Source organism: Narcine bancroftii, chromosome 1 (genome assembly GCF_036971445.1).
Source record: "Narcine bancroftii isolate sNarBan1 chromosome 1, sNarBan1.hap1, whole genome shotgun sequence".
Lineage (NCBI taxonomy): Eukaryota > Metazoa > Chordata > Chondrichthyes > Torpediniformes > Narcinidae > Narcine > Narcine bancroftii.
The window spans coordinates 11,639,998-11,666,733 of record NC_091469.1 but is presented as its reverse complement, the minus strand read 5'-3'; the positions used below and the strand labels follow the sequence as shown (position 1 = coordinate 11,666,733).

Here is a 26,736-nt window from a genome sequence, read left to right as displayed (position 1 = left end):
CTCATTCCTCCCCCTCATTCATTCCTCCCTCCCTCCTCCCCCCCTCCCTCCCCCCCCCTCCCTCCCCCCCCTCCCTCCCCCCCCTCCCTGTCCCTCCCCCCCTCCCTCCCCCTCATTCCTCCCTCCCTCCCTCCCCCTCCCCCTCATTCATTCCTCCCTCCCTCCCCCCCCTCCCTCCCCCTCCCTCCTGTCCCTCCCCCCCCCTCCCTCCCTGCCCTCTGGCCCCTCCCTCCGTTGACGCGACTGCGGAAGCGGCGCCGCGACCTCCGTCCGTCCGGGTGTTGGTGAGCGGCGCTGAGCCGACGCGCTGCCACCTGTAGCGGGCAACGAGTGGAGGCCGCGGCCTCGGGGAGCCTCGGCCGGCCGCCATGTCCATCTTCCAGTCGGCTTTCGACTTCCTGTCGGGGTCGCCGGGCTCGGCCGCCAGCCGCCACCACAACGACTTCGTGGGACAGACGGTGGAACTGGGCGCCGTGAAGCTGCGGATCCAGCGAGTCATCGCCGAAGGTGAGAGCGAGGCCCGCGCGAGCCGGGCCCCCCTCCCCTCCCCCCCCAGTTCCCGGTGGCCCCCTCCCCTCCCCCCCCCAGTTCCCCGGTGGCCCCCTCCCCTCCCCCCCCAGTTCCCGGTGGCCCCCTCCCCTCCCCCCCCAGTTCCCGGTGGCCCCCTCCCCTCCCCCCCCAGTTCCCGGTGGCCCCCTCCCCTCCCCCCCAGTTCCCGGTGGCCCCCTCCCCTCCCCCCCCAGTTCCGGTGGCCCCCTCCCCTCCCCCCCCAGTTCCCGGTGGCCCCCTCCCCCTCCCCCCCCAGTTCCCGGTGGCCCCCTCCCCTCCCCCCCCAGTTCCCGGTGGCCCCCTCCCCTCCCCCCCCAGTTCCCGGTGGCCCCCTCCCCTCCCCCCCCAGTTCCGGTGGCCCCCTCCCCTCCCCCCCCAGTTCCCGGTGGCCCCCTCCCCTCCCCCCCCAGTTCCCGGTGGCCCCCTCCCCTCCCCCCCCCCAGTTCCCGGTGGCCCCCCCCCCCCAGTTCCCGGTGGCCCCCTCCCCCTCCCCTCCCCCCCAGTTCCCGGTGGCCCCCTCCCCCCCCCCCCCCCCAGTTCCCGGTGGCCCCCTCCCCCCCCCCCCCCCCAGTTCCCGGTGGCCCCCTCCCCTCCCCTCCCCCCCCAGTTCCCGGTGGCCCCCTCCCCTCCCCCCCCCCCAGTTCCCGGTGGCCCCCCCCCCCCAGTTCCCGGTGGCCCCCCTCCCCTCCCCCTCCCCCCCAGTTCCCGGTGGCCCCCTCCCCCCCCCCCCCCCCCAGTTCCCCGGTGGCCCCCTCCCCCCCCCCCCCCAGTTCCCGGTGGCCCCCTCCCCCCCCCCCCCCCCAGTTCCCGGTGTCCCCCTCCCCCCCCCCCCCCCCAGTTCCCGGTGGCCCCCTCCCCTCCCCTCCCCCCCCAGTTCCCGGTGGCCCCCCTCCCCTCCCCCCCCCCCCAGTTCCCGGTGGCCCCCCCCCCCCCAGTTCCCGGTGGCCCCCTCCCCTCCCCTCCCCCCCAGTTCCGGTGGCCCCCTCCCCCCCCCCCCCCCCAGTTCCCGGTGGCCCCCTCCCCCCCCCCCCCCCAGTTCCCGGTGGCCCCCTCCCCCCCCCCCCCCCAGTTCCCGGTGTCCCCCTCCCCCCCCCCCCCCCAGTTCCCGGTGGCCCCCTCCCCTCCCCCCCCCCAGTTCCCGGTGGCCCCCCCCCCCCCCCCCCCGTGCCCTCGCCTCGACGGGGACTGGCAGCCGTGGACCAGTGAACCTTCACGGGGCGCGAGGGGATCCCCTTTGGGGATGTGTGGATCCGGACTCTGACCGCTTCGGGTGAGCTGGTGCGAATCTGGTCCCGGGGCGACGTGCTACTAATCCGACTCCTGATCCTCTTGGATGAGGTGGTGGGGATCTGGACCCTGGCACCCGAGCTGGGGCAATGGAGCCTGCCACACTGGGTGGGGGTGGGTGTCTGGCCTCTGGAAGGAGGTGCTGGAGCTCCGGTCCCTTTCACCCTGGGGTGAGGTGGTGGGAATCCAGATCCTGGCACCCGGAGTGGGGCTGGGGAAATGCATCCTGGAGGAAGGAGACAGGGATGCTTTCTTGGCTGCAGAATGCTGTAGGATGGAGTAAGTTATAGTGAGACAAAGTCATTGCTCGGTTGATTTGGAAATAAGTGCAACGTTGGTATTCATTGTAAAAGGGTCTGCATAGTCTTGCTCTATGGCGTTAATGAAACCCTAGGGTACTGTGCTGCGCTGGATGGGTCACGTCTCCAGAATGGAGGACCATTGCCTTCCCAAGATCGTGTTATATGGCGAGCTCTCCACTGGCCACCGTGACAGAGGTGCACCAAAGAAAAGGTACAAGGACTGCCTAAAGAAATCTCTTGGTGCCTGCCACACATTGACCACCGCCAGTGGGCTGATAACGCCTCAAACCGTGCATCTTGGCGCCTCACAGTTTGGCGGGCAGCAGCCTCCTTTGAAGAAGACCGCAGAGCCCACCTCACTGACAAAAGGCAAAGGAAGGAAAAACCCAACACCCAAACCCCAACCAACCAATTTTCCCTTGCAACCGGCTGCAATCGTGTCTGCCTGTCCCGCATCGGACTGGTCAGCCACAAACGAGCCTGCAGCTGACGTGGACTTTTTACCCCCTCCATAAATCTTCGTCCGCGAAGCCAAGCCAAAGAAAGAAAGAGGGTACTGTGTGCAGCGTTGATCTACTTATTTGAGGATGCATATGGTTGGATTGGAAAAGAGTTTAGAGGAAGCTTGCTAGATTTTTCTGGGATGAAGGATTGGCTTGTGAAGAGGACTTGAGCTGATTTTCATTGGAGCTTTGAAAAATTGAGAGGTGATCTCACTAAAAGAGAGGTGATCTCACTGGGGAGATGGGCAGAAGACACACTGAAGAGGATGTTTTCCTTTTCTTTAGAGAATCCAGAACAGGGAGGGGGGGGGGGAGTGGTGGGTTGAAATGGTTCCAGAATCAAGAATTTCTCCCCGTTGCGAATCCTTGGAGTTCGATAGGCCAGAGCTTGATGAACAAACTTTGAAGAAGTGGGATAGATAATTTCTGGGATGATAGTGCAGTTCAGGATTATGAGAGGAGTAAGCAGTGAAAGGTGAGCTGAGTCAACAATCTTATTGAATGATGCAGATGGGGCAAGAGATAACATGACATTGTCCTGGAAGTTAAAGAGAGGTTTGATGGGTTCTTGAGTAATAAGGTGTCAAAGATTACAGAGGGAAGGCAGTCAATTGAGGTTGAGAGGAAAAAAATACTTCAGCCATGATTCGAATGCCAGAGCAGACTCGAAGGGCCAAATGGTCCTCTGTCTCTGCAACTTCATTCGCTTCCCAACCAGCTCAAGGAGATGGAGAAACTTACTGTGGCACCCCAGTGGCCTTGATCCCCTGGGAGAGGAGCACAAAGCACCTGACATCTGGAGGAACAGGGGAACCCTGGTATTCCTGATGAGGGAATTACAGTGGAAGGTGATGGGTGAAACTCAGTTGCTGATGTATCTGGGTGACAGTGGCTTGGTGGGGTATTAAAGGTGGAATTTAGCCTTTTCTCTCCTGTGGGTTGAGATAAGGGAAGTTCCAGAATTCATGAGGTGACATCAATGTTTCAGTCTCTGGGCAGGGAAAAATTTTGGAATTGGGCTCTTGAACTCTCCCTTCCCCACCTCCCCTCCCCCACACCTTCTCAGAAAGTAGAAATTGAGAGTAGCTGTGGTTCAGATTAAGGTCTTTATGGTTTGACCATATGGCTTGGGTGGATTCTCATCCTCTGTCGGTGGAAGAGAGTCAAAGAGGTGATGTTTCTGGGTATTTGATCCTCTGGGACAGTGAAGAATCATGGGATCTGTGGTTTGCTGTCAATTGGACATTCATTTACTGAAACCACAGGGTTAATTGGATGGTGAAAATTACTGAACTGCAGAACCTTGAGTACAGGCCAGGACTTACAACTTTGATTAATCCATGGGTGATTCATTTCCACAGGTGCAATCATTCACTTTTATATTTGTCCCACTTTATTCCAAAATAGCATCATTGGACTTGATGGTTTGCAAGTTCCAGAGAATTTTTAATGAGTTTATCTGTCTGAAAGTGCTCTCTCTATAAAATACAGCTTAGATTTTAAAACAGAGAAGATCAACTGAAACAAAAGTTAATAACAAGCGAAGCTGAACAAAGGAAGCTTGTTCCATTTCGGTTTAGTACAGGAATTGTTCCATGCAACTCAAGACTTGATTATTTGTGCAAATAATTAAATACTTCACTCACAGTTGATGGGACTTTTGAAATATAAATGAAATGACTGTTCTAGTTTTAATATAAACCTATAGATTCATCATGTTAATAAAGTCAGACCAACAACCAATTGCTCACCTGAGTAGGTAATTTCTAACTCTATTCTGTCTGCATTCCTGGCTTGAGAGAACTTTTGGCTGTTACATTGGTGACAACACTTAAATTTCTGTTATTTTTTATTTACAGCACTGTAGAAGCTGATTCTGGCCACTTAAACCCATATTGCTCAATTTCACCCAAATTAACCTACAACCCCATATATGTTTGGAGGGTGGGAGGATACACAAGCACCCAAGGAAAACACACAGAGACAGAAGGAGAATATACAACTCCTTACAGACAGTGCTGGTTTCGAACCTGGATCGCTGGCGCTATCATATCTTCATGCAAACTGGTATGTTAACTGCCATCCCAATTATATCAATACTTATTGGAAAGAGATGCAAAAACTTGATTAATTCTTCCAAGAAATTATAAAACTGAGCAGTAATCTCATAGTAAGGGTGGAGGTGAATGAATAGAAGGGGGAATTAAATAACAAAGTGAGGACAATTGTTTATATACTTTGGGTCAGTTGAAATTTTCAGACACAGGTGAAGAAAATATGGTTTTTTTTGTATAATGCCCTTTATATTCCTATCCAGAATGCTTCCTAGCTAATGAAATACATTTTAAAAGTACCAGTAGATATGGAATCATGCAACGTAGAAACAGGCCCTTTGGTCCAACCTACTCACGCCGACCAAAATGATCCACCCACATAAGTCCCACCTGCCTGTGTTTGACCCATATCCCTCTAATCCTATTCATGTAGCCCTACAAATGTTCCTTAAACATTGCAATAGTACCCGCATCAACTGCCTTCTCCAGCAGCCTGTACTTTACAACCATGATTATTTTACACAAAGGGTGTAAAGGCAACTGACTTGTGTGCAGCACCAGAAATTATTTTTATTCCCAAAAAATAAATGTTATTCTCTGTAAATTATTTACAAAAAAAACCCCATTGTGTCAGATCCCTGTTAACTGTTGCATTCATTCTCCAGTTTGTATTCAGCAGCATTGCCCTTGTAGCTACTCCTTCCTCCGTTTGAGAGATTTCCCCTCTGGGCTTAGCCTCTCAAAAGCCTGGTAACATAGGACTCTCAACTTAGTTACACAATACTGTATCTAACCTTCTGACTCAGTATACTGCCTGCAGTTCCTGCCAATGCTCCATTTTTCTGGGTGCAGGGGCCATATTAGTTGGCCCCTGCATCCAGAAAAATTGAGCACAGGCAGCATCTGGTGAGGTGGACTGAACTCCAAGTGGAAGTGATCCTTTGACACTTCCCAAGCCTCACCTTGTAATCCTGACATCCTTTAACTGGGTGTCAAAAGCTTCCACGCAGTGTGTGGAAGTAGTTCATTGGTTAAAAATAAATATATACAAATTGAAATGTTAAAAATGTAACAGCACATTAAAATTAAAACATTAAAGTAATTAAACCAATTACATTTCCCTGCTGCTTTCAAGATCTACGATATCTTGCCTGTTAGCCTGTATTTTTATTTCCCCCTTCCTCTCTCTTCTGTCCTCCTACCCCTTTCCCACCACCTTTTTATTCAGGGATTTGTTTGTTGTTATTCATGACAAAGGGCCCAGGCCCAAAACATTGTTTTTTTTTACTTTCTATGGATGCTACATGACCTGCTGAGTTTCTCAAGCACATTTGTGTATTGCACTCAAACAACTTCCTTGTTTAACTCATCTTGACCCAGTATTTTTATTTTGCTTTGTAAAGTTGAGCAAAGAATAAATATTAGCCAGTATATCAGAGACAACTCTCCTAGTTTAATTCAGAATTGTGCCATGTTATCTTTTATAGCCAACTGAGAGATTGGAGGAGACCAGATGAGGATAAAAATTCGAGATCAATTCTCTGAAGTGCTTTGTGTACTTGGAATCCCTTACTTCAAAGCCCCAGCTATTGGTCATTCAAAGTTGTGTATTAATCAGCCTTAATCTAAAAAGAATGGCAGATGAGGTCAGAAGGATTAATTGAGATATTCCACTTTCTGTTTTGCAATGGACAAATTTTAGCTGCAGCTTATAGTGTGCTTCATCGACCACTATAATAGCCCAGGGACATAAGTGAAAAGCTTGAAATGTTTGGCCTCCAAAAAGGCAGAATCTTGAAGTAAAATTAAAAATCATGATAGATGACACAAGAGAAATTATGCTGGTTGATCGATGTGGTGGTGTCTTCACTAGCTTATACTGCATCCGGTGCTCCCTTTGTGGCCTTCTCTACATCGGAGAGACTTGGGTGCAAATTGGGAGATTGCTTCGCTGAGCACTTTCGCTCTGTCCACAACAGTAACAGAGGCCAACCAGTAGCCAACCATTTCAGTTCTGTGTCAAACTCCCACACTCACCTGTGTGTCCTTGGCCTTATGTACTATCCCACCAAGATCACCTACAAATTGGAGGAACAACAACTGATTTTCTGCCTGGGCACTCTCCAACCAGATGGCATTAACATTGACTTTTCCGGTTTCTGCTAACCAGCTCTTCCCCCTTCCCTTTTTCCTTCCCCTTTCTAGTTCTCCCCTCTCCCTTCACTGAGCCATCCTTGCTCCCCTTGATCTCTGTTGTCCCCTCCCTCCCTTCTCCACCTATCACCTCCTGCCTTGCGACTGCCCCTTCCTCCCCCCATTCTTTTGTTTGGACACCTTGCGACATTTTCCTATACCTTGATGAGGAGCTCAAACCCAAAACATCAGTTATGTATTTTTACCTTTGCTATGTATAGGACACTGCTTAACCTGCCGAGTTTCTCCAGCTTTGTGTTTTTACTTCAGCCACTATGTCTGCAGATTTTTGTGTTTTACTTCTTCACTAGCTTTTATAATTAGAGTTGGATTAATTTGTTGAAAAGTGCTGTTGAGAAGAAGAGATCATTTCAAGCGACTGATGATGCAGTTAGAGGTATTGCAGCTTTGTGGGAACAGCTGATAATAGATCTTGACGTAGTTATGTCTATCTTTGTCTTAAGTACATTCAATGAGGCAACCTCTGCTGCTTCGTCGGGCAGAAAATTCCACAGATTCATTACTTTCTGGGACAAGTAGTTCTTCCTCTTCTCTATCTTAAATCCACTCACCTGAATCTTGAGGGTATCTTTCTGAGTTCTAGTCTCACATACCAATGGAAACAACTTTCCTGCATCCATCTTTATCTATTCCTTTCATAATTTTATGTTTCAGTAAGATCCCTTCTCATTCTAGACAGTTTAGTTCCAGGCAACTTATTCTCTCCTCATAGGTGAACCTCCTCTTCGGAAATAACCTGTTGCACCTTCTCTGCCCTACTTTCAAAGCAAGGAGACCAAAACTGCACATAGTACTCCAGGTACTGCCTCACTAGTGCTCTGTACAGTTGAAGAAGATCTTCACTGCTCTTAAATTCAATTCCTCCAGCAATGAAGGCCAACATCCCACATTTACGACTAAGGATTCTGGCTTGAATCATTCCTGATGGAGGGTTCTGGGTCAAAAGACTTGATCACTGCTATACCGTTCTTTTCTGATATTGCATTTTGGAAGTTGGATCACCTGGCTATGCTCCTTCTGCCTTCATTTAGACAGAGCCTACAAAGACAGGGTCTGGAGATTAGGACAGCCAGAAGGTGGCCACAGGAGGCTGAAGAGCGGTTACAGGACTTCCTCAAGTCATGGATTGGGTGCTGTTCAAGGACTCAGCTGAAAATCTGAACAATTAGACCTGGGCTGTCACAGACTTTATTAAAACAGCTGTGGATGAATGTGTCCCCACCAAATCGTTCAGAGTTTTACCAACCGGAAGCCTTGTATGAACAATGAAATCTGGAACCTGCTGAGATCCAGATCACAAGCATTTAAATCTGGAGATCAAGATCAATGCAGAAGGAGCGGGTATGACCTAAGAAAAGCCATCTTCCAGGTAAAATGGAGATTCGGAAGAAAATGGAAACAACAAAGGGCACCCGGCAGCTGTGACAGGGTTTAAATGACATAACCTGCTACAAAACCAAATCTGGTGCAATGGCAGATAGCAAAGCTTCTCTCCTTGAGGAACTCAATGCCTTCTATGCCCAATTTGACCACAGTAAGAGTGAAGAACCATCTTTCCACACCTCGATGTTCCCAGATGATCCCATCCTGTCTGTATCCGAGAATGACGTGCATGCTGTCTTCAGGAAAGTGAATCTGAGGAAAGCATCTAGTCCAGACGGAGTACCTGGCCAAGTATTGAAAATCTGTGCTGACCAACTTACCAAGGTATTCACAGATATCTTCAATATCTCACTCCAGCAGGGCATGGAGCGTAGTAACCTGCCTTAATGACTATCGACCAGTCACACTTATATCAACAGTGATGAAGTGTTTTGAAGTGCTGGTGTTGAAGCAGATCAGCTCTTGTCTGAGCAGCAACATGAATGCATTCCAGTTCACCTTTCATAGGAACGGATGCCATCTCAATGGCTCTACACAAAGCCCGTAACACCTGGACAGTAAAGGTGCATTCATTAGGATGCTCTTTAGTGACTACAGTTCAGCATTTAACACCAGCTTCCTCTCAAAACTGATTTGAAAACTCCATGACCTGGGGCTCAACACCCCACTGTATAATTAAATCATGGATTTCCTCACCTCCAGACCACAATCTGGAGAAGTATACGGCATCAGTGACCAGCTACGTTGGTAATTGTTTTGACGATGTCAAGACTATCATTACTTGCTCTATCAGAAGCCATGGCTGAATGTAGAGGTGCTTGTGCTGCTCAAGAACCAAGACGTTACCTTCAGAGTGGACGACAAGGTAGCCCTAGTTATTGCAAGAGCCAAGATGTCTAAGGCCATCAGTGAAGCAAAGCGTGCACATGCGCAATCACTTCCTGGACAGGAGGGACGTGTGATGCATGTAGAAAGGTATCCAAGATATTACTAACCACAGGACTACACCATCTTCCTGTGCTGGTGATACCTCCCTCCTAGATGCATTGAACAACTCTTTGTGCATTTTGAGGCGATAAACATTGTGGCAGCGAAGAAGACCACCTCTCCTCCAAATAATAAGGTGCCGTGTCTTGCAGTGGCTGATGTGAAAAGAGAATTAGGGAAGGTCAATCTGCGGAAAGCTGCTGGACTAGATAACGTTCCTGGCAGAGTGCACAGGGGTTGTGCAGCTCAGCTAGCAAATATTCTCACTGACATCTTTAACATCTCCCTGAGAAGCGCCGTGGTCCCAATGTTCTTCAAAGCCACCACCATTGTCCCTGTGCCAAAGAAGACATCTGCATTCTGCCTCATTGACTACCACTCTGTCGCATTCATGTCCATCATCATGAAGGGCTTTGAGAGGTTTGTCATGAGGCACATCAAGCTCCTGCTGCCCCAATCATGGGTCCCCTGCAGATCGCGTACAGACCCAACCCCTTTACGGACAACGCCACTGCCCTCCATCTAGCCCTCATCTACCTGGAAAATAAGAACTTGTACGTTCGAATGTTGTTTATTGACTTCAATTTGGTATTCAACATGATCATACCTCAGTGTCTGGTAAGGAAGTTGAGCCTGCTGTGTCTAAACACCTTCCCCTGCAACTGGATTCTTGACTTCCTGTCAGGGAGACCTCAAGCAGTCCGGATCGGTAACAGCACTTTCAAGACCATCACATTGAGCATGGGGGGCCCCCCAGGGCTGCATGCTTAGTCTACTGCTGTTCACATTGCTGACTCACGACTGTGCAGCTAAACACATCTTGAAACACATCATCAAGTTCGTTGACGACATGACCGTGGTGGCCTGATCACTAAGAATGATGAGCCAACATATAGAGATGAGGTGCAGTCACTTACGGACTGGTGCAGAGCCAACAACCTGTATCTGAACGTTAATAAAACAAAAGAGATAGTTGTCAACTTCAGGAGGGCCCGGGAGAACCACACTCTATTGACCATTAATGACTCAACCGTTGAGGTCGTCAAGGGAATCAAATTCTTTGGTGTGCCCTTGGAGAATCTCACCTGATCCCTTAACACCAGCTCCTTAGCCAAGAAAGCCCAACAACACCTCTACTTCCTGCAAAAGCTGAGGAACATTTATCTCCCACCCTCTATCCTCACTACATTCTACAGAGGATGTATCAAGAACATTCTGTGTAACTGCATCACCGCCTGGTTTTGGAGCTGTACCATCTCAGACTGCAAGACCCTGTAGAAAATAGTGAAGTCAGCAGAAAAGATCATTGGGGGCTCTTTTCTACCATGAAGGACATCTACAACACTCGACACAGGCAAAAGGCAATAAACATTGTGAAGGACTCCACACACCCCTTATGTAAACAGTTCTCCCTTCTGCCATCTGGTAGGAGGTACCTTAGAACTCAGACCCTTACATTCAGATTGGGCAACAGCATTTTTTCCACCAAGCCATCAAGCTACTGAATTTCCAGAAAATATGTGGATAGTGTACCGTGGACTTTTACTGTATATGACTTAATATTTTCATGTATTTAACTTCTATTCTAACTTGATTTTAAATAAATATGCTCCATGGTCCTGGAGAAACGCTATTTTGTCTTAACCGTGCAAACACTGCATGAAGGTGACTTGACAATCAATGAGGATTATTAAGAACCTCCATAATCTCCATCAGTACCAGAGCACCACAGGACTGTGTTCATAGTCTTCTGCTCTACTCACTTTACACCTACGACTGTGTGGCTCAGTACAACAATAAAACCATCTACAAATTTGCCAACAATACCATGGTAGTGGGTTATATAAAGAAAGGTGTGGAGTCAGCAAACAGGAGGGAGAATGAACATTTGCCTGAATGGTGTACCCACAACAATCTTGCACTTAATGTCACCAAACCAAGGACCTGATTGTTGATTTCAGGAAGGGAAAACCAGATGTGTATGATCCAGTGATCATTTGGGAATCAGAGGTGGAGAGGGTGAGCAAATTTAAGTTCTTGGGAGTCACTATCTCGGAGGATCTTTCCTGGACCCAACACATCAATGGTCTTGTGAAAAAAGCACGACAGCACTTCTACTTCATGAGTTTTCAGAGGCTTGTTATGACAACAGAAACCCTGTGAAATTTCTACAGAGGTCAGGTGGAAAGTAAGCTGAATTACAGTTTGGTATGGGGATTCCAATACCCCTGAGCATAAAACCCTCGAAAAGGTAGTGAACCCAGCCCAAGACATCACAAGCAAAATCCTCCCAACTATCGAGAACATCTACAGAGAGCACTGCTGTCAGAGATTAGCAGCAATTATCAAAGATCCTCACACCACCCAGCATACGTTACTGCCATCAGGAAAGTGGTATAGGTGCCACAAGACTCATACCACCCGGTTCAGGAATAGCTGCTACCCCTCCACCATCAGTCACCTCAATGACAAAATCATTCAGGGACTTATTTAAGGACTCTTACTTGTGATCTTCATTGATTTTTTTTTGTATTCTCTCTTTCGTACAGTCAGTTTGTTTACATTCACTAACTGTTTACAGTTCTTTATTTGTTTACATGTGTACTTTGAGTACAGTTTTGTTTTGCACTACCAATAAGTAGTAATTCAACTTCACCCACAGGAAAAGGAATCTCCAGGTTATTTGTGATGCCGTGTGACAATAAATCTGAAATCTGGCTGTCTATTTCTTTCCATGGATTCTGACTCACCTGCTTTCCTTTTTCAGCACCATGTATTATTCCAACATGCCTCTTTGACTACTTGCTGCACCTGCAAACCAACCTTTTGTGATTCATGCTCAAATAATCTTTTGTGATTCATGCACGATCAACCTTTTGGATTCATTCAAAATGTTTCTGTTAACTTTCGCCTGCATCTCTCCATAGTTTATCTTTTCTAGTCTTGCCTAGTGATGATAATTGTACTGACAATAAACACAACAGCAGTGCGAGTATAAGACAGCTTTAATAAACTAATATGTACACTAAGAGGTCTTGTCTCTGCAAGACAAACCTGGAAGGCTAGACTGTAGATCTGGACTGCTTTATAGACAAGGTCACCGGGAAGACCCCTGGTGACCTAGTGGTGTAATTACATCTCACCACAATTTCCAAAATGTTCATGACTTAAAAGTTCCCATTGGAACCTTGTTTGAAGAATAATATCCTGAATGTGATAGCATCATTATGCAGTGTAGAGACTGTGCAAGAGTATTTGTAACTTTTAAGGTTTTGTGTAACACGTAGAAAGCATCCACTACTTTTTCCACTTCACTTGGTTTTTGTTGCTTTGTTATTTTGGAGACTACTTTCTTTTACCTTTGACACTGTGCAGCCCAGAAGGAAATCTTTCAGCTTGCAGGTCTGGTGCCAGATCTCTGTTCCAGGACTGCAAAACAAACCTCTTTGTTTAATTTCTCCTGCTTGTCCAAGATTATATTCATTTGCTGCCGCTTAATAATATCGGCTTATTTTACAATTTCCCCCCCTTAATTATTCGTGGCAGTTCTCCTCAGCATTAATAACATCCTTTGTTTCTATCACCACCCTTGCCGGTTGACTTCCCAAAAAAGAAGAATTCCGTGGTTAAGCAGCATCAGCAGAAGAGAAGGAATTGTCAATATTTTGCATCAAAATCCTTCATGGAGTGACCATTTTTTCCCTCAGTCTCCCATGATGTTGTCTTCAAACTTAGAAGTTTCCTTTGACTTTGATGTTGTATTAATGTAATTTTAGCTGGTGATTGCAATCCAGCACTGATTGATGTGTGACTCTGCTTTGCTGGCCTTGAATATTCCCAAATCTAGAGAGAAAGGATACTGCAGATTTTTAAATCGTGAGCAAGAAAACAACCTGCTGCAGGAACTTAGCAGGTCAAACATCATCAGCAGGAGATAAAGAATGGTTGGCATTTCAGGCTGGAACACTTCATCAAGACTGTGTCCTTTTTCTTCTGCTAATGCTGCTCAACCTGCTGAGTTCCTCCAGCAGATTGCTTTTTTTAAAATTACCATTTCTGCTTGCTCGGATTCCACAACTCCTGCTCTGCCATTCGATAGTCTCTAATGTGATAGCTTTGGAAATAAATAAATTACAGGTGCAGCATTACCTGTGCCTACTGATTCTGTTACATTCTCAAATTGACAGTGCAGTTTGTTTTTTTTTTAAAAACCTGACTAATTTCTCATATCTTTAATTCATGAATGTGTTTAATTTTTGTTTCTTTGTTAGCTATCCCACTATCATTCAACTGATGTTGAACTGATTTACCTGCAGTCCTCTGGATTTCCATATCCCATCTTAAATAAAGGCCATCCCCTGGTTATTAAGGATATCACTACTTACAAGAAGCTCCTATAATATTTCATTCAGATATCCAATATGTGCATATTCTCATTTGTACAAAAGGCGAAACTAGTTTTCTCTCTGCACTTAATTTAATTATCTTCTTTGATTTTTGAGATACAGCAATGTATCAGGGCCTTCTGACCCACGAGTCCACTCCCCCCCCCCCCCTATATAACCATGTGACCACTTTTAGTCATGACTTTTCTAATGTGCTTTTGTTGTCTTTGTTTACATTGCTGTGGAAGACCCCTGTGTGATTGACAGTGACTGCTGTAGATGGGCATAATCGACTCTTGGATGTCGATGAAAGCAAAGCACGGATTTGATATTAACCATTCCTTCGTCCACTTGCACTGCCTGCTTTCGTAACAAATAATTGAGTCAGTAATTACTGCTGTCTCTGCTCTCTACCAGGCTCTTTATGCATTCACAGATGAAGTTGAGTGAGAGGTTGAAAATTCAAAGTGAATTTCCACAAGGCATGTTCCTGACATCATAAATGCTTCAGATGCAAAGTTGGTGTTTGAATGGTGCTAGATTCCTGCTGTTGATTTCACATGGTTTAATAACAGAGTGATATTGAAAACTTGAAAGAATGGTTTTATCAGGGGAGTAAGAAATGGGGAAAAAGAATGTGATTTTTACCGATGATATCTTTGCATTTATTATTCATTTACCAAATATAATCAGATTCTTTTATATAGGGTGACTGCATTGTGTTTATTAATTATGAAGATCCTAGAAAAAATCAACTAAGATGTCTAGTTGAATGTTGGTGTTCCTCAACTATGTTTGGTTCATGAGGAGTGAACACAAAATTGATTATTTCCAGCCGGTTGATAGTGACCAACAAGGAAACTAATTTTGGGGTATATGTGACATTTTGAAAATCTTTATTATCAATTCTTGCTAGGGGATCCAGATTTCCAGGTGAAATGGGAGCCTTCAGTCACTCTTAGTTTCTGAATATCAGGTACTTTTTAATTTTCACTTGTTGATTTGGTCTTATTCTAAAATGTAGATTTCTGATTTAACAGGTGGATTTGCCTTTGTTTATGAGGCACAGGATCTTGGTAATGGGAGTGATTATGCTTTAAAGGTGAGTCATTCTTTGAAGTATTTAAGAAGTACATTCAGGATACTTTTTGGTTTGGGTGTGAGATTAGAACCATTCCCAGGGTTGACTGAAAGAAACTTCTTAGTTTGAGAGCTGAGCCCTTTTCTGGTTCCCATTTAGCTGTCAAGCATCCATTCAAAAAACAACTGCTTATCAGTCATAAGAAACATTTCAAAATATTAATTTTGCCATGAAGTATGAGCCATATCATTCAGGGCCATCCTAGGTCGTGTGGCAGATGCATGCATGTTGAGATGAGGAAGGGTCATTGGATCTCAAGTCCCTTTCACACTTGCATCCCACTAACTTGGCCATTCAGTGTCCCAGGATAGGAATGGGGGTTTTGGCTTTTCACACTTGACCACTCCTAACTGGGACACTGAATGTTTTCACACTTGCAAGGAGCCATCCCCGGGGTTAGGACTGTTCTACCTTCTACCGGTGACGTCATGACGCATCGAGTGATGGTGCACCTGCCTTAAATCTTGATCAATGTATTATGATCTTGTATTTGAACAAAATTAATCATACCTAATTATAACATCATTAAACTTTATGTACAGCACAGTATGAGCCCTTCAGCCCCTGTTGTTGTTGTTCTGACCGAAATAAACCTTTATAAGGGACCGTGAGAAGGTGCTAGCAGTAAATAGCAATAGCGGACAATTTTTAAACAGGATGGGAAAGTTGGTAGTGCTATAGCGCTCAATTTATATAGAGTGGGAAAGTTGGTTGCACTACAGGTACACGATCCTTTATCCGGGCATCTAAAATCCAGAAAGTCCCAATAACCGGACTTTTTTTGCAGCACTTGTTTGGTGACTCAACTCGCGCAGGTATGATGTGGCAACACTTGAAAGGTAGCCCGCCACTTACCATCAAGCGTCAGTTGTGGCTCAGCAGTCGTGGAGAGAAGATGTCCATTTGCTGTTCGCTAACTTTGTGTTGTTTCTTGTGACTTTGTATATAAAAAGAATTGCAGAAACCTCAATGGATAACAGCGAGAAAAAGAAAAGGAAACATTTTTCATTATCAATAACGCAAAAAATGGAGTTATAACAGAAACTTTATCGTGGTGTGTCTGTGCGCTGGCTCACAGTGTATGACTTGAGGAAACAGAAAGACAAATTACTGAAGTTTTACAGTAACTGTGATGATCACAAACTTATGAAAAATAGGAAAACACTACATTGGGCGAAAAATGAAGATATTGACCGTGATGATAGAATGGATTCGACAATGAAGAAGGGAACATATGCCGCTGAATGGCTTGTTGGTAATGAAACAAGCTAGAATGTATCATAAAGAATTGGACATTGAAGGAGAGTGTCAATATTCAGAAGGTTGGCTGCATAAATTTAAGAAGCGTCATGGTATAAAATAGCTGAAAATCTGGTGAAAAAGCTTCTGCAGATTATGAAGCTGTGGAAAATTACATCGACGAATTTGCCAAGATTGTATCCGATGAAAACCTTTCTCCTGATCAAATTTATATTGCTGATGGAACAGCTTTGTACTGCACGCTATGTTCCAAGAAAAACTTCAACAATTGCAGCTGACACAGCACCAACAGGTTTTAAGGATGCTAAGGAAAGGTTAACTATTCTTGGATGTGGCAATGCAGCAGGCACACACAAGGTGAAGTTGGCAGTCATTGGAAAAAGCCAACATCCGAGATGTCTGAAAGACGTACTTCATTTACATGTGCATTATTACGTAAACAGGAAAGCATGGGTAACCCGATAAATATTTTCTGACTGGTTCAATAACCACTTCGTACCAGTGGCATGAGCTCATTGTAGACAAGCTGGACTGGAAGAAAACTGTAAAATTTTATTGTTCCTGGACAACTGCTCTGCACATCCCCCCTGCTGAACTTCTTGTGAAAAAATAATGTTTTCGGCATTTGCTTGCCTCCCAATGTGACATCTATTTTACAGCCTTGTGACCAAGGAATTTTACACTCCCTGAAGAGCAAGTATAAAAATTATTTTATGAACTATGTTTAAGATTTTAAAAGGGACATACAGAGTAAATGTGGATAGGCTTTTTCAATTAAGAAAGGGGGAGATTCAAACTAGAGGACATGTTTAAGATTGAAGGGGGAAAATTATAAGGGGAACATGAGGGGAAACTTCTTTACGGAGAGGGTGGTGGGGATGTGGAATGAGCTTCTGGCAGACGTGGTTGAGGCGGGATCATTGGTTACATTTAAGGAAAGACTGGATCGTTACATGGATAGGAGGGGACTAGAGGGGTATGGACCGGGTACTGGTCAGTGGGACTAGGAGGGTGGGGATTTGCTACGGCATGGACTAGTAGGGCCGAACTGGCCTGTTCTGTGCTGTAAGTGGTTATATGGTTATATGGTTAACTGTGTGCTTGAAGCAGTCAACAAAGGAGTAAGAATGCAAGACTATCTGAAAGTGTTCACTCTTAAGGATGCCATTTACGCAGTTGCTACTGCTTGGAATGGCAGTCTCTTCAATCTGAAGCGCCTGCAAGCTCACACCAAGACACAAGAGAAACTTGTCCGTGAACTACTCTTTGCAGATGATGCCGCTTTAGTTGCCCATTCAGAGCCAGCTCTTCAGCGCTTGACGTCCTGCTTTGCGGAAACTGCCAAAATGTTTGGCCTGGAAGTCAGCCTGAAGAAAACTGAGGTCCTCCATCAGCCAGCTCCCCACCATGACTACCAGCCCCCCCACATCTCCATCGGGCACACAAAACTCAAAACGGTCAACCAGTTTACCTATCTCGGCTGCACCATTTCATCAGATGCAAGGATCGACAATGAGATAGACAACAGACTCGCCAAGGCAAATAGCGCCTTTGGAAGACTACACAAAAGAGTCTGGAAAAACAACCAACTGAAAAACCTCACAAAGATAAGCGTATACAGAGCCGTTGTCATACCCACACTCCTGTTCGGCTCCGAATCATGGGTCCTCTACCGGCACCACCTACGGCTCCTAGAACGCTTCCACCAGCGTTGTCTCCGCTCCATCCTCAACATCCATTGGAGCGCTCACACCCCTAACGTCGAGGTACTCGAGATGGCAGAGGTCGACAGCATCGAGTCCACGCTGCTGAAGATCCAGCTGCGCTGGATGGGTCACGTCTACAGAATGGAGGACCATCGCCTTCCCAAGATCGTATTATATGGCGAGCTCTCCACTGGCCACCGTGACAGAGGTGCACCAAAGAAAAGGTACAAGGACTGCCTAAAGAAATCTCTTGGTGCCTGCCACATTGACCACCGCCAGTGGGCTGATAACGCCTCAAACCGTGCATCTTGGCGCCTCACAGTTTGGCGGGCAGCAGCCTCCTTTGAAGAAGACCGCAGAGCCCACCTCACTGACAAAAGGCAAAGGAGGAAAAACCCAACACCCAACCCCAACCAACCAATTTTCCCTTGCAACCGCTGCAATCGTGTCTGCCTGTCCCGCATCGGACTGGTCAGTCACAAACGAGCCTGCAGCTGACGTGGACTTTTTTACCCCCTCCATAAATCTTCGTCCGTGAAGCCAAGCCAAAGAAAAGACTGCTTGGAATGATATTGATAAATCAACACTAACAAATGCTTGGCACAGAATTTGGCCAATAACGATGTTTGATGAAAATGATCCTATCGATGATGAGTTCGAAGGATTTTGTGTCACTAATGAGAAGAAGATGATATCAGACTTCCTAACTGGTGCTAAAAGTTTATCGGATGGAAGTCTAAGTAAGCTAGAAGAAGCGGACATTGCAGAAATGCTAAACATTGACAATGATGTACCTGTTGTGCATTCCTTGAGTGATGGGGAAATTGCTGAAATGGTGTTAAATACGGATAAGAATGAAGACAGTAGTAATGATGACATAGTGAACACAGGTGAGAAAATTCCTATAGACGATAGGGTGAAACTTTGTGATCAGTTCATAGCTGGCCTTAAACAATGTGCATTTATCAGTGAGCAACAGATTATGGGAATTTACTCAATTAAAGAGACATTGCTTGGACAAAAACTTATGCTGTTGAGACAGATGACACTTGAAGAAGTCTGTAAAAATGCCCTCTCTCATAGTGCTACTTCATCACTTAAGAATCTCATTCCTGGCGCATCATTGGAAGTTTGCCTGCAATCTGATGACGACATTGGTGACACTGATGAACCCTCTTCCACAGCTTAACTGCAGCTATGTATTTAGCCTAGTTTGAATAAGTATATGGCTATAGCATATAAATAAACTGTAATAGTATTTGTATTCTTTCTTTATTCAAATTAGTGTGAATACTCATGCATCTCTCAACAGAAATATTGTAGTAATGTGTATACTTGTGGATCGTGTATTTTTGTTTCAAATTATCCCACTACAGGTATTTCATTATTCATTACCAGTATATTACTCTATAAATAATTTGTAATAATGTTTTCCCACTGATTGTGAGTATTTATGTTCTTGCTACCGTAGTAGGACATCTGTTTTGAAGTCTAGTTTACAGTCGGACTTTCGTTCCGAAATCCGGAAAAATCCAAAATTCGCAACATGCTCTCCCCCAAGGGTTCCGGATAAAGAATCGTGTACCTGTATTGCGTACAATTTAAATAGTATGGGAAAGTTGGAGGCACTATCGCGTACAATTTATAAATACTGTGGGGAAAGTGATGACAGAGCTGCCCTCCCACAATTAGAAGCAGCAGAGAAAGGGCTATATGCCCACCTGCATGCATGGAGCATTCATGGAGGGGGATTCTCTGCTGCATGGCATTCTGGGAAGCCAGGTCCACTATTTCTTTTTCCATGGTCTTTATAAATTATGTGCTATATTACTGTCAATTTTCCCACTCTGTTTAAAAATTGTCTGCTATTGCTATTTATTTTCTCTCTATAAAGTTTATACCTTCATTTTAATCTTCCTTCACATTCCTGTATTCATGCAAAAAACTTGGGTCGCTTCAACCCCACAATACAATAAGCTGTTTCACACTTGCCTAATTGCAATGCCAGAGTCTGCAGATGCCGGGGATTGTACTCGGGGTCGAGGCCGTCGATCCCCGGTGTAAGATGACACCATCTGCCATTGTGATGATTTGACACTTTAAAGGCCAATTGGCGATTAATTCCTGGGACCACTTGCAAGTGTGAAAGGGGCTTCAGATAATGAGTGATCTGTCGCTGAGTGTGAGCAAAATGTCATTGCGGAGTGGGAGTGAAATTTTGTTTTCACTCATCAAAAATATTGTATTCTTGAAACATATTTTGAAAATTATTGAACAATTAGTAACTCAGCATGATCAATTTTTTTTAATAACAGGGACACATGGAAAAATTGTAGTACTTAAACACGCTGTTTGACCTCACCAGTCCACCTCTGTGCTCTCCTATCACCTCTTTGCTCTCCTGAACTCTTCTTTCTTACCTCCTTCATGCCTTGCTGCAAGCTTCCTCTGAAATGGATTTACTCATTTTCTCTCAATTATTCTCCCTTTGCTGTTAGTTTGCATGTTCCCATTCTCTTATTTAAATTTAGACATACTGAACAGTAAAAGGTCTTTCTGGCCACAAGCCTGTGTCCTCCCCCAAATGCAAAATAAATAAAGAAATGTCTTTTGAATTTTATATTTAGTTTCTTTGATTTGTTGCCTCCAATTTTTTTCTTTCCTAAGAGCAAAAACATTTCCTCTATGATAAAAATAATCAAAACTTTCATAATTGTAAATCTCTGTTAAGGCAGTTTCAGGTGGCCAATTACTGTGGGAAGGCCACGTGAATGTGCAGGAGGTGCTTGCAAGGCAAACTTGGTAACTGTCCTCCGAGAGGGATAATCCCCACAGCACGGTGGCATCCCCAGACAGTCAACTGGCCAGTGCCTGACAGCTCCTCTCCCAGTCCCCACATTTTCGGGCGGCCAGCTTAGGCTGTCAGCGCGTGGACATCCCCACATTGATCCTGCTGCCCCACTCTCACCCCACTCACGAAATCAGTCCCCACACTGTCAGGCGGTTGGGGCGGTCTGTCCCCACACAGTTGGGACTGATTTTGGGAGTGGGGAGAAGGGGGCTGGAGTGGCCGGCAGGGGAGAAGGGCACCTGAAAAAGCCTTTAGTTAACCCCTTTGCTTGTTTCTTTTTTCAAGAACACCCTTATGTGGAGTAGAACCTCAGTTTAGATATCTTGTGAATGATTTGGACGTGACCTCGGGTATTTTTAAGAATGAGAGGTTATTTTATTGAAATGTTTATCATTCTGGAAAGACTTGATAGAAGAGTCTACAACGGTGGAACATAATCTCAGGGGCATTTCATTGCTGAAATGCTGTCCCCCATACTCTGAGTGATGTGGAATTTTTTTTCTGACTATTGTGAATTGTCGGAATTCTCTGCATCAGAAACGTGGATGCCGAGTCATTCATTATGTTTAAGACTGGGAAAGATTTTTTGACAAATGGAGATTGAAGAGTTAGATGGTTTGACTGGGAGAGTGGGGGGCATGCCAGTGAACAGATCAAACAGGTTAAACTCACTTAAATAAGGGAGTTGAGTTGAAGAGCCACATGGTTTAATCCTCCTAAATTTACATCGGTATCCACACACACCTTTCTTGTAGCTATTTGTTCAGGTTTCCATCCCACTCATTGCAAAATTGCATAATATTAATGTGATGACAGAAAACGAATAGTCTCATCCTCCTGACCAATGTACAAACATTGATGCAGTTGGTCACATCATCCTCCTCCCAATGCTTCTCCACTGTTCCACTAAATGGGAATTGTGGTTCTGCTCTTTCCTTCTCTTTACTGACTCCTGTAAACTTTTATTCCCTCTCTAACTTTTAGAGTTACTCACCCTTCTGAGTACTTTCTCCATCTACCTGTCACTCCACCTCTCATTTTTTTTCCTACACCCTATCACTCTGGGGCCCCTCCCCAACTTTTTTACCCCTTTATACACTGTATAAATAATTTCATCTTGCTTTTCTTAGTCTTGATGTGGGTTCCTGACCTGGAACATTGACTGACCATTTCTGCCCATATATGAAGCCTGACCTGCTGAGTTCTCCCATCAGTTTATTGTTTGTTGTTTTGGTTCCATTCTTGCTAATTTGGTTGTTGCCTGAAAATCTTTCACAATACCTTTTCTTCCTACCTCTCACTTTTAGCACTGAAGTTTCCCTTGCCCTCTCTGTCACCTCATAAATCCTTGCCAGACATCACCAATTCTGTACCTTTCAGTTGCCTTCTCACACTTCATGCATGCACTTGCTGGTTTAACCTCAATTTTCTTCACAAGCAAACATCGAGGCGTATTGTCTTTAGTTCCTGCTGCGAGCATTGATTCGGTCCATTGATTCTTTTTCCCGATTGTTTACAATCATGTCATTTTATTTGTCCTGAGACAAGCCAGTGCCCTGAACTTCACCCACCATGACTTGGGCATGTGGGCTTCAATTGGTAAAATGCTCTTCCATACATGCTTTTGTTTATATTCAGCCGCAATGAATCCAGTGCTATTCAGCCTGGCTTCATGAATTCCATCCTACTTTTCCTTATATTTTTTTCCAACAGCTATTATTATTTAAAAAAAAATAGATATACAGGCCATTTCAGCCCCTGAGTCCGTGCCACCCAATTTACACCCCATTAGCCTACATCCCCGGAGAAAATCCATGCAGACATGGGGAGAATGTACAAACTCCTTACAGACAGTGTGGAACTTGAACCCCAGTCTAGTTCTAATCACTGGCACGGTAAAGGCATTGCACTAAATGCAATGCCAATCATGCCGCCTTGAATGCTCTTAAATCATCCCATACTACCCTAACGCTATTCTGTGACCACCAAAGATATGTCTGCATTGTTGTAACTTCCTAATTTTTTGTTGCATTTACTACAATTGTGAATGTTTTAATCTTTATTATCATTTTTTCTCTCTGTGGGAATTTAATTTGTACTCTTGTTTATTACTATATTTTACATTCCTCTGTAGCTGCAGCAAGCAATAATTTGATTGCATTTGTGCACTGTACTTGTGTATATGACAATAAACTCTCTCACTCAATATAATCGATAACATTTGATGTGAACATGGCCCACCTTTAACAAACCCACAGGCTGAAAAGTACTGTTCTCAACCATAAACTGAATTTATGTTCTTTGCCTTCTCAACCTCTGCATTCCATTTCCCCTTCAAAAATCCTACTCAAAACCAAACTCACTGGTCAAGGTTTTGTTATTGGACCTCACAAGTCAGGGTCGTTGTTATGGATTTTCTCCTTCAACAAAGATGCTACAGAGGAGTCACGTGATGGAGTAGTGGCCGGACGGTGAACTCCAGTCCTCTCCAGAAAAGTCGGGAAAAACAAGAGAAAATACAAAGGCACAGAAATACAAGTTAAAGAAAAGTGAGTATAAAGGTGGAAAGAAGATGGAGACAAAAGGAGAAAAATCAAAATCAACGGAAAGAAGAGAGGAAGAGAAGACAACGGAGGAAAAAGGTGAAGGCCTTACCTGTCCGAAGAGGCCCGCTGTGGAGAGAAGACCCCACTACCTCAGGTCGGTAGAAAGAGAACTACAACAATGGCTCACAGAGCCGAGTAAAAGTGCGCAACCGCGCATGCGCGAGGAGTCGCGCATGCGCGATGCGCATGAAAAAAAACACACCGACGGGAGGGGGGACCAGCTGGGGAGTCGATCTCCACAGCCGGCAACGACAGCTGCAGAACACCTGCAGCAAGAAGAGACCACAGAAGACAATGGAAACAAGAAAGAAGAGGAGGAAAGGGCAGCAAAGAAACAACAGATGGTCAACCTAGAGGAAGAAGAAGAGGAAGAGGAAGAGTACAGGGAAATAGAAGAAGAAAAGAAAGGCAAGGTAAAGGAGGTACTTGCTCTTGTTAGAGGATACATGGAGTCATTTAAAGAATGGCAAACACAGGAATTCAATGATTTAAGAAGAAGAATAAACAACACAGAAAAGAAAATAAATAAAATGGATATGACCTTAACAGAAATGGGGAAAAAAATGGACAAGATGGAAGAACGGGCAATAGCAGCAGAAATGGAGGTAGAAGACTTAAAAAAGAAATTGGAGGAATCTAATAAAAAAACTAAAGAGACACAAGAATTACTAGCCCAAAAAATAGATATAATGGAAAATTATAACAGAAGAAATAACATAAAGATAGTGGGCCTTAAGGAAGATGTAGAAGGCAAGAATATGAGGGAGTTTATAAAAGAATGGATCCCTAAGGCCCTAGGATGTCCAGAACTACAGCAAGAAATGGAAATAGAAAGGGCACATAGAGCATTGGCCCCTAAACCACAACCACAACAAAAACCAAGATCTATTGTAGTAAAATTCCTAAGATATACTACAAGAGAAAAGGTACTGGAGAAGACAATGGAAAAAGTAAGAGAGGGCAACAAACCACTGGAGTATAAAGGGCAAAAAATCTTCATTTATCCAGATATAAGCTTTGAACTCCTAAAGAAGAGAAAAGAGTTCAATGCAGCAAAAGCGATTTTATGGAAGAAAGGATATAAATTTACACTGAAGCATCCTGCGGTATTGAAAATATTTATTCCAGGACAACAAAACAGACTATTCTCGGATCCAGAAGAAGCACGAAAATTTGCAGAACAATTACAAAAATAGACTGAGGGATGAAGACGGGTAATGAGAGCAAAAATTATCACGATTGATATGTATGTGGGTAAAGACAAAAATAGACTGAGGGATGAAGACGGGTAAGGAGGGTAAAAATGACCACGATTGATATGTATGCGGGTAAAGAGGTATAAGAGTGAATAGAGACAATGGGCATATGTGAAAGTATCTGTAATTAGAGGAAAACATAGAGAGTATAGACAAGAATTAATAAGGGAAGGTAATGGAATAGAGAGAATAAGGAGGGAACTAAAAGAGTGACCTTTGTGACATATAAAAAACGAAATCTTTTCTGGGGGGGGCTGGGTGGGGGAAAAGAGCGGTCACTGCAAAATCAGTTGACGCTTGCGAGTGGATTCGCAAATCCAAATGGAGAGGGGAGATGTGGTTGTCCGACAAGGGATAAAGGGCAACTCAGGAGGGGAAGGGGAGATTGGGGATAAAGAAGATAGAAATAGGAGAATAAGGAAAATGTTGGATGTTGTAGGAATGTTGTCTGGTAAAGAGTTGAAAATAAGAAAACAGAAATGGAAAAGGAGGAAAGGTAATGATGGAAAAACGGAAAGAGAAGATAAACAAAATATAAAATGGCTACGCTGAACTATATGACTCTAAATATTAATGGAATACATAACCAAATTAAAAGGAAGAAACTACTAAATTTACTGAAAAAGGAAAAAATAGATATAGCATTTGTCCAAGAAACACATTTAACTGAATTGGAGCACAAGAAATTAAAGAGAGATTGGGTAGGACATGTAACAGCAGCATCGTATAATTCAAAAGCAAGAGGAGTGGCTATATTAATTAGCAAAAATGTGCCATTTAAAATAGAAGAGGAAATAATAGATCCAGCAGGGAGATATGTTATGATAAAATGTCAGATATATTCAGAGCTTTGGAATCTACTTAATATATATTCACCTAACGAAGAAGATCAAAAGTTTATGCAAGATATCTTTTTGAAGGTAGCTAATACGCAAGGGAACATACTAATAGGAGGGGATTTCAATCTGAATTTGGATCCAAATATGGATAAAACGGGGAAAAAAATTAACAGGAAGAACAAAGTAACCAAATTTATAATTAAATCAATGCAAGAAATGAAACTTGTGGACATATGGAGGAAACAAAACCCAAAAGAAAAGGAATACTCATACTACTCGACTAGACATAAAACATACTCAAGGATAGACCTATTCCTGTTATCAGCCCACATACAAGGGAGAGTTAGGAAAACGGAATATAAAGCTAGACTATTATCGGACCACTCACCCCTGTTATTGGCAATAGAGCTAGAAGACATCCCTCCAAGAATGTATAGATGGAGATTAAACCCCATGCTACTTAAAAGACAGGATTTTAGAGAATTTATTGAAAAACAATTAAAAATGTACTTTGAAGTAAATACGGAATCAGTGGAAGATAAGTTTATACTATGGGACGCAATGAAAGCATTCATTAGAGGGCAAATAATAAGTTATGCAACCAAGATGAAGAAGGACTATAATCAGGAAACAGAGCAGTTGGAAAGGGAAATAATAAACATAGAAAAAAAATTAGCAATAAAGGAAGATACAACCAAAAGAAGAGAATTGGCGGATAAAAAAATAAAATATGAAACATTACAAACATATAAGGTGGAGAAGAATATAATGAAGACAAAACAGAAATATTATGAACTAGGGGAAAAAACACACAAAATCCTAGCATGGCAGCTTAAGACAGAGCAAACTAAGAAAATGGTATTGGCAACAAGGAAAAAAGACAAACAAATTACATATAATCCAAAAGAAATTAAGGAAAACTTCAGAGAATTCTATGAACAATTATACCGAACCGAAAACGAAGGGAAAGAAGGGAAAATAGATGAATTTTTGACTAAAATTGAACTACCAAAACTACAAATAGAGGAACAAAATAAATTAACAGAACCATTTGGAACAGTAGAAATACAAGAGATAATAAAAATTTACCAAATAATAAGACACCAGGAGAGGATGGACTCCCAATAGAATTCTACAAAACATTTAAAGACCTAATAATACCGCCCCTCCTGGATGTAATCAACCAGATTGATGAGACACAAAACTTACCAGATTCATGTAAAACAGCAATAATTACAGTGATACTAAAACAAGGGAAAGATCCACTCTCACTAGCGTCATATAGACCAATATCTCTGCTAAACACAGATTATAAGATAATAGCTAAACTATTAGCGAACAGATTAGCAGAACAGGTACCGAAAATGGTAAATTTAGACCAAACTGGATTTATCAAAAAAAGACGCACAACAG

General features: G+C 44.0%; 1 protein-coding gene across 7 annotated transcripts in view; it reads left to right on the top strand.

The window, feature by feature from the left end:
* The first annotated feature begins 231 nt into the window (after positions 1-231).
* gak (cyclin G associated kinase) overlaps positions 232-26,736 on the top strand; it is a 161,465-nt gene continuing 134,960 nt past the window's right edge. For 4 of the 7 annotated variants that reach the window (XM_069920504.1, XM_069920495.1, XM_069920468.1 and 1 more), the window contains exons 1-2: positions 234-507; positions 14,705-14,766. In XM_069920504.1, coding sequence (XP_069776605.1) covers positions 369-507; positions 14,705-14,766 — 201 coding nt within the window. In that variant the 5' untranslated portion in view covers positions 234-368. Of the gene's footprint in view, positions 508-4,500; positions 4,709-14,704; positions 14,767-26,736 lie in introns of all 7 variants that reach the window. The other 3 variants (XM_069920479.1, XM_069920514.1, XM_069920488.1) reach the window with 3 other exon arrangements.